Source organism: Natrix helvetica (genome assembly GCF_964273705.1).
Source record: "Natrix helvetica genome assembly, chromosome: Z".
NCBI classification, from domain to species: domain Eukaryota; kingdom Metazoa; phylum Chordata; class Lepidosauria; order Squamata; family Natricidae; genus Natrix; species Natrix helvetica.
Window position 1 is genome coordinate 31,026,663 of NC_138554.1, and position 8,591 is coordinate 31,035,253.

The 8,591-nt window shown below is 38.4% G+C and overlaps 1 protein-coding gene across 1 annotated transcript; it reads left to right on the forward strand.

Annotated features, from left to right (window-relative positions):
* Positions 1 to 776: 776 nt before the first annotated feature.
* On the forward strand, positions 777 to 1,553 carry LOC309401377 (olfactory receptor 14I1-like; the record flags this gene model as incomplete). Its single annotated transcript, XM_081970447.1, has 1 exon — positions 777 to 1,553. The coding sequence occupies one exon, from the start codon at positions 777 to 779 to the stop codon at positions 1,551 to 1,553; it is 777 nt and encodes a 258-aa protein (XP_081826573.1).
* Between the last annotated feature and the right edge of the window lie 7,038 nt (positions 1,554 to 8,591).

An 8,591-nucleotide genomic window follows, 5' to 3' on the forward strand; every position in this document is an offset into this window, starting at 1 on the left:
TGATTTTTTTTTATTTGATAAAAGGAATCTGGTATTGAAGAACTATTTTTTTTAGTTCTAAATTTGGCCTTAAGATGTGTAATAAGAGTTATCACACTACTACTAATATAAATTGGTTTGTATAGTCTCATTATATGAGATCATATTTTTATATAAGAAGCTTATATGGCTTTTCTTTTTTAATGTTTAATGTTCTGAGAAATGCTAACATGGTAAACTTACTTTACAGGTAAAGAATCTAATTATGCTTGCTGTTGAGCCTCATTCACTGCTTTGTATACTGCATAGCACCAAATAATATATTTAAAGCCTCTGCATGTTGCAAAGGAATAAATTTCTGTCTAAGGTTTAAATAAGATTGGAATTATTTGATTAAGTAAATGATAAAATATTGCACAATAATATATACTTCTGCAGAAATGGTTCCTTGATATAGGATGTGATTACTGAAGAAGTAAATTAATTTTATAAATCTAATTTTCTATGTTATAGAAGTGACCATATTACCACGAAAATAAAATATTTGACATGTAGAGTTTTGTAAAAAAATGGAAGAGGTTTGTTAACATGATACTCCTTTCTCTGGCAGCTAAAAATCCAATGAAGTGATGTCAAACAGAACTATCATCATAGATTTCTTACTTATGGGATTTCCTGAAAAACGGGAGTTTCAGATTTTGCACTTTGTGGTCTTCCTCATGATGTATCTGGCTATTCTGATAGGAAATCTTCTCCTCATCATGTTGGTAGAAGTGAACAAGCATCTCCATAAACCAATGTACTTCTTTCTGGTCAATTTAGCAATTGTTGATTTGGGATCCACTACTGTCACCATTCCCAGATCAATAGCCAGTGCCCTAATGAATGTAAGAAGGATTTCATATTCTGAATGTGTTGCACAAATGTTTTTCTTTCTTTTCTTTATGTCCTCAGACATTTTTCTTCTCACTGCTATGGCTTATGATAGATATGTGGCTATCTGCCATCCTTTACATTATATGTCTATGATGAAATGGGGAAGCTGCTTCCAAATGGCAGGGAGTGCATGGATGCTGGGCTTTCTTAATGCTGTCATGCACACAGGAACCCTTTTCTCATTGCCTTTCTGTTCCAAAGTCATCCATCAATTCTTCTGTGAAATCCCACACCTCATGAAGATTTCCTGCTTCGACCCCAAATTTAGTGAAATCTCTGTTCTTCTTTTTAGTGCTTTGCTTGGTGTTGTTTGTTTTATGTTAATTATCATGTCATATGTAAAAATCTTTAAGGCGGTATTGAGCATGTCCTCAGTGGCCAGTAGACAAAAGGCCTTCTCTACTTGCATTCCTCATCTCCTTGTTGTATGTTTATTACTTGGTACAGGTATATTTTCCTATTTCATACCTAATTCTGGATCTTCTTACAATTGGGATGAGGTCTTTGCAGTGATCTACTCTGTAATCCCTCCAATGATGAACCCTGTAATCTATAGCATGAGAAATAAGGATATCAAAGCAGCTGTATGGAAGTTGTTTAATCAAAGGTTTACAAATCAAAATAGAAAATTCTGCTAAGAATAACCAAACAACATTTTTTAAGGAATAAAAAAAAATCCCACAAATTTTGTTATCCTTAAAAATAACATCTTTATTATTATTTAAACCTTGTGAACTACAATTTACTTATCTGACTGCATTGGGAATAGTCCATAAAATTGCACTCATGCACTTGTATGAAATGGTTAAAAATTACCAGTAGTAACTTTAAGCAAAAGAAGAATATGTGTGACATCCACATTTTAACATTAATTAATATATTTTTACACTATATTCAATACAATAGCAGAGTTGGAAGGGACCTTGGAGGTCTTCTAGTCCAACCCCCTGCCTAGGCAGGAAACCCTATACCGTTTCAGACAAATAGCTATCCAACATCTTCTTAAAGACTTCCAGTGTTGGGGCATTCACAACTTCTGGAGGCAAGCTGTTCCACTGATTAATTGTTCTAACTGTCAGGAAATTTCTCCTCAGTTCTAAGTTGCTTCTCTCCTTGATTAGTTTCCACCCATTGCTTCTTGTTCTACCCTCAGGTGCCTTGGAAAATAGTTTGACTCCCTCTTCTTTGTGGCAGCCCCTGAGATATTGGAACACTGCTATCATGTTTCCGTAGTCCTTATCCACATACTGGGATAAGAAGTTTGTCTGAATTTTTAATCAATAGAAGATTATTTTAAGTCTTCTTTTGCCCAGACATTTGATCATGAAATCTATTTCTTTTCTCTCATTTCGTTTGTTAAGGATAACAAACTTGAAATCAGGCTCAGAACATTCTGGGAAATGTCCATCACAGGTGTTTGATTTTGTGTGGAAGTGGGTCATTTTATCCATTTAAAATGGATTGGGGCCAGGGTAACAGATGATAGCAAATTCTTTTGTAGTCAATATTTGGTCATGTGATGTTGTGGTTGAGACAATAGGATATCTTTATTGTCTGTATCACCCTGGTGCTGTTTTTTCTGAGTAATAGCTGCTTCACTTAGGATAGCTGTCAGCAAGCAAATGCAGTTGACCAACTTCATATAGCTGTATGTCAACTATGGACATAGTTACAGCATACACTTTGTCAAGGCATTGCAGGTACCACAACAATATTTTTATTATTTATTGTTGCTCTCCACCTAGCATTCACTCTATTTATTTTTCAAACCATTAAAAAATAGGCTAAAAAGAACAGATCATGCTGAAGCAACATTTCCTTTGTGGAATCAGTCAACACCTAAACCAACACAAAAACACTGAAATAGTGATGAATTTAAACTTATTGATGATGTATTCTGCATAGACAGCAATGGATGTTGCAGTTATAAAATCCTAAACCATCAGCATAATCATGGTCTTGCTGTAGGTCTATGGATATTGTCCAATCTTTTTCTGAGAAATTTCTTTCTTTAGGACGGGGTTGTATTTCTCAAAGAAGTGCTCAAGATGCTACACAATTTGGATATTGTCAAAATCTCAAGATTTCTGCTGATGGATTGTTATAGATATGATTAGATATCTACAACTTCACTAATACACTGTTAGCTACACATGGTCTACACAAGCAATATGGAAATTCTACTGTATTCCAAATAGAGAATCCAATTTGTAATGAAATCACATCTTTGGGTATTTCTCATAGCTGCAGGTTTGGAGGTGGGGAGTATAAATAAGAATTATATTTGTAATATCTCCATTATATTAGAAGAAAAAAATTCAATCACCATTCCTTTGTTGTATGAAAAAAAAATCAAATGCTCCTCTAAAGTTTGATAACCATAACAATAGTATATTCTTATATGAAATGCCTTCTTTAATAAAAGGAGTCTTGTACTGAGGAACTGTCTTTTTAGTTCTAGATGTGGCTATTTAAGGCAGTTGTGCCTTTTGTGTAGTTACCATATTATTTTAAATAAACAATTGGTCTATATCAATTGGGCAGAAATGGAGGGCCTCTGGGGGGAGGCTGTTTTCGGCCTCCCCAGGCTTCTATAAATCCTCTGGAGCCTGGGGAGAGTGAAAAGTGACCTTAAAAAAGGCTGAACTTAGCTGGCCAGCGCGTGCTTGCACGCTGGCCAGCTGACAGGTCAATGCCTAGCATGCCCTGACAAATGGCTAAGCGTGCCACCTGTGGCACACATGACATAGGTTCGCTATCCCAGCTCTAGACCACAGAAACAACATTAACAAATATTATGAACTGCTTAATTTTTTAAAACATCACTAGCAATTAGCAGCTATTCCCCCCTCTGCTCAAATGGGAATTGAGAAGAAGAGAGAAGAGAGAGAAGAGAGAAGTCTTTCATAACATATATTCTATACAGATTTCAATATTAAGAATACTATTTTACAGACAGATTTTTGTTTTTATTTTGTCTTCCAAGTAGATTTCTCCATTGATTCTCATCTATAGGCAGAACCTTGCTGAACTAAGCATGCCACCAGCCTCATAAAACCAATATTCCTGGCACTATTAAGGACAAGCCATCTTCATCTTGTTCTCTTACACAACCTATCTGTACTTTCTTGCTCCTGTGGAATACACTCCCTCCCTCCTCATTATCCAGATTACATTCCATCACAATAAATGGTTTATTCTGTTACCATGTTGGAGAGTTAAGTAATTTTCCCAAACACAGACAGCCTTTGCAATTCATCATGTTGCTTTATTATCATCATCTCTAACTTGAAATCAAGAGATAAAGAAGCAAATATATATCCCCAACCCCCTTTTCTATTATTTCCCTCAGGCTGATAATAAATAGCATGCATTTCTTATTTTGATGAAAATATGTTATTCCTTTTACTACCCATAAGATCAATATCTTTTTTATATTTAATAATCAATCATTATCTGAAGTGATTTCATGGTCCATTTCACAGCTGTCTCTCGCCTGTATTGTCTAGTACATATAAAATATTGAACGTTCTAGAAATTGTTGCTTTGTATTTAATTTCGTTCCTTGCTGCCTTGCTGCCTACTGTTTGCCTGCCTAAGATTTTGTTAAAATAAAGTAATATTCAACTTGAATGGAGGTACTGCAGTTCTCCTAGACTGGAATAAAAAACAGAAGTTTTTTCATGGATGTGGTGGACTACATGTTCCTTTTAGCAATCATTACATGGTATAATCTTCTGCAAGGAAGAAATCTAATCTCATTGTTGCATTGGGTTTGATGCAGTCTGTCATCCAAAGGGATTGGCTGCTGATGGTTTTCTTTCTTTGAAAGAGCCTGTATTTGCCTGTTCAAAAAATAAAAGATCAGAATGTAAAGATTCATCTTTTTAAGTGAGAGTCAAGGATGGGGTTCCAAACTCTTAATTGTACCAGGAGGATGACCAAACAACATTTTATGTGAAGACAGGCCACAATCATTTCTGGGTCTATTTATGAATTGAAATAATACAAAAAACAAAGCCTGAGCCACTTCCACTGTGTCTCCAGGAAAATTTTGCCTGACAAAGTTTTAGTTACTGTATTTTTCAAAGTATAAGATGCACATTTTTCCCTCAAAAAAGAGGCTGAAAATCTGGGTGAGTCTTATACATTGAATACAGCATATTTTGCCACCCAAAACTGTGCCCTTTCACCAAAATGTCTGTGCATATCTTTTAGGAGGCATTCAGAGTGCTCCTCGGGGTTGGGGAGGGCAGAAATGAGTGAAAAATGGGACGTGTTTTGCTCAATTTGCCCCCCGGGCCTCCAGGAGCACTCTACAAGCCTCCTAAAGGTGATTCATGCCCTTTTTTTTTGAAAAAAATGGGCCTGTTTTCATGAAAAACAGGCCATTTTTGGGACGTTTGCAGAGTGCAAAACCTTTTTTTATTTGCCTCTTCAAAAACCTTGGTGCATCTTATACTCCAGTGCATCTTATACTCCAATAAATACCATATCCTTAATTTTTATTACCTTTAATTATAATTAACCACCTATCCCCAATTACAGTGCAGTCCTTTTGGCTGTTCCAAGAAGATGCCACACCTCTGATTCAGGTGATCCTGAGGTCACATATAATACATTGGTTCTACAATGGTTCTCAGAGAGTGTTAAGATCAGTTGACTGCAATACAAGGACAATCTTTCCATTTCCATTCCACCCACCATCATCTTGACAGAACCCATCATTCTCCCTCCCACCAACTAATCTCAGCTGTCAATAACTGTCCTTCCATCTCCCACAGTGTCTAATGCAACTGATGAAGCTTCCAGAATAGGGAGTGAAATGTCTTGTTTGTCTACAAAAATTGAATTCAGTTGCCTTGCAAAATAAAAACCACTTTTGATAGCACTATCACCTGGATAACTGAGAATCTTCATAGACTTTTAATTATCCTTTTAGCATTCTTCACTCTCTCTGATACCCCTGCTGTGCCATAGGAAAGCATTGAATCAGTGGATGATTTGCCATGAATCACCAAAACAAACCTGTATCCATGTTTAGGGAGAAAAGAAAGTTGACTTGTAAATATTCAAAAGAAAGTTAGACCCAGGTTACCTCTCTTTGTAACCCTATGTCTTTTTTATATTATCAAATTTTATTGGTTTTTAAAAAAATTTTACAGGGAAAAAGGTTATAGGGTTATAAAACATTTTGGCAGCTACATCGTGCGGGGGGGGAGCCCCCCCAGGCCTTGCAACTTATACACACACTGATAAAAAGAAAAATCAACATTTAACTATATATTGGCAGTTTTAAATTTAACACATAATCGTCAGTTTGTTTCAATCATTTGTTTAGTATCACTTCCCACAGAATACATTGTAGCAACAATTGTAATAGTATTCCAAGTCACTTTTGTGATCTGAATATCCTGGCTGTTGCATCCTCTCTCCCATCCGCTGGCTGTGCCTCAGCCCCTCCCTCCTTTGTTTTTTGTGTAAGATCCCCCACTTCACCTAGAAGAGCTGCATGTTTTTTAGCGAAAGCCTCCGCTTCCAATAGAGTATGAATTCTGATTCTGCTGCCCTCCCAAAAGATCAACATGCCTTCTGGAAATAGCCATTTAAACCAAATCCCATTATTATATAATTTTTTTGCTAAGAAAAAATATTTCCTTTTATTATCTCTTACTTTCTTTGGGATCTGCTTAAGAATGGTTATTTCTTTATCTTTATATTTTAATGGTCCTCCCCTTTGAGCTCCTAGAACCTCATCTCTTGTAGTTTTTCTAAGAAATTTGATATGAACTTCCCTTGGAACATTGTGTGTCCTTGCATAGGCCGAATTAGCCCTATAAATCAGGTCACTATCCCACCAGAGCTGTTGTTTATCTCTATTGATATAGTCTGCTAGTGCTGTGGTCATGATCTCCTATAGGTCTTCACCCTCAGCCTCTGGCAAATTTTGAAACCTAAGAAAAAAAGACATCCTTTCAAATTCCATTTTTAGCATCTGGTGCCAAAATTCTGTGTTCCCCCTCTGGATTGTCTTCATCTCATCTCTAATCCCAACCTCCCCCTCCTCCAGCACACCAATCCTCTGATCATTCAGTGTGGCTTGCTGCTTTGTCTCTCTAAGTTCTTTCTTAAAGTCCTGCAATTGTTTTTTTAATTTCGTCCTGTCCCTTTAAGATGTTTTGGAGCATCTGCTGAGTAGAGAAGTCTTTTACACTCTCTTCAGAAGATTTTGGTTGTAGGAAAGTTCCCATTTGTGACTGGTGTGCAGGGCTGGATGTTGAAGATGTTGGGGCCGACGAAGCCTTGCCAGGTGGCAATTTCTTCGGGCCCATCTTGAAGCTCAGAGGTAGATGTCGTCTGTAGAAAGGGATAGCATCTGTGGGAGAGCGCGGCCGGCAAAAATCACCAAGCAAACAAGTCCAAAGGGGAACAAATCCTCTGGCAAAAAGTTAAAGCAAATAGGTGGGTCAAAGTATTCCAAATCCAGAGGATTAACGTGTTTGAAGAGGTTCCTGGAAGTCTCTGGGGTGAAAGTTAATTGAAAGGCATAAAGTTTTTCATGGGAGGAGTCTCATTCATAAAGACAAAGAAGAAGAAGGAAGTTGGCCATCTTGGCTCAGCCAGCATAGGTGATCAGGAAACAACAATGTCAAAATTTACATAAGCACTTTAAAAAGAAATCAAGTCATCCATCCTTTCTCTCGCAATTGTAACCAGCAAAAAGGATTCCCCCCCCCATTATTTAAGGGAAGTGAAAGTGGTTTTCAAACTTTCTCTCTCCCCCTTGAAGGGAGGGAATTTTTCAAGCGCCGCTTTTCTGAGGGGGGTGGAATTCCCCCCCTCTAGTCCAGACTTCTCCAAAGATTGAAACCAATAAAACTAGGAGGGCTGCAAAACCATTAAAGCTGAAAAGGTAGTAAAAGACCTGGGAAGACCCATCCGCTCACCGCTCTTCAGCCGCTTCATTCAGATAGTTTATTGCTTCAGACTGCTTTCGGAGAAGCACGCGGTAGCATGCTGTGCGGTCCCTATGCTCCCCGGCTCCTGGGGCAAAACTGGGGACCCCCCGTGGCTGCCACCATTCCAGGGGGTCCCAGTAAGCCACCCCTAAGGCAGGGTGCTCTTTCTGGGCACCCTGTGCCCCCAGATTTTGGGGGAGCCCACCGGAGCAGTGACCAGGCAGACACGAAAGTCCGTCTCCGTCGGCTGCCGGAAGTCGTCTCAGTAACCCTATGTCTTATAACAGCATTGAAGGCTTGGTATGTAGGGCACACAAGCAACTCTGGAAGTTTGTACATAAGTTTTTCTGTAGGGAGAATGAGGCAGACAGGGACTGAGGCAAGGCAGGTTGAAGCTAACACAACCTTTATTAATACAAAGACAACAGCTCAGAAGAACGGCAAACTCAGTAAGGCAAACAGCAACAGCAATGACAGCTGACAGCTCTTTTATACTCGAGCTGTCAGGCAACAGTCCAATCAGGTGGCTGGATTCTCCCGCCGGCTGGCTGGTGCGTCTTGGCCAATCAGGTGAGGCCAATGCAAGTCAATGGCAGGAGAGTTTGCAAGACAGTAGCAGGCTAGCTGAAGTTAGGAACGCTTCAATACACAACACCAAGCTCCCGATCAAACTATATGCTTGAATAGCATTTACAATAACTTGAGTACACAGTGCCT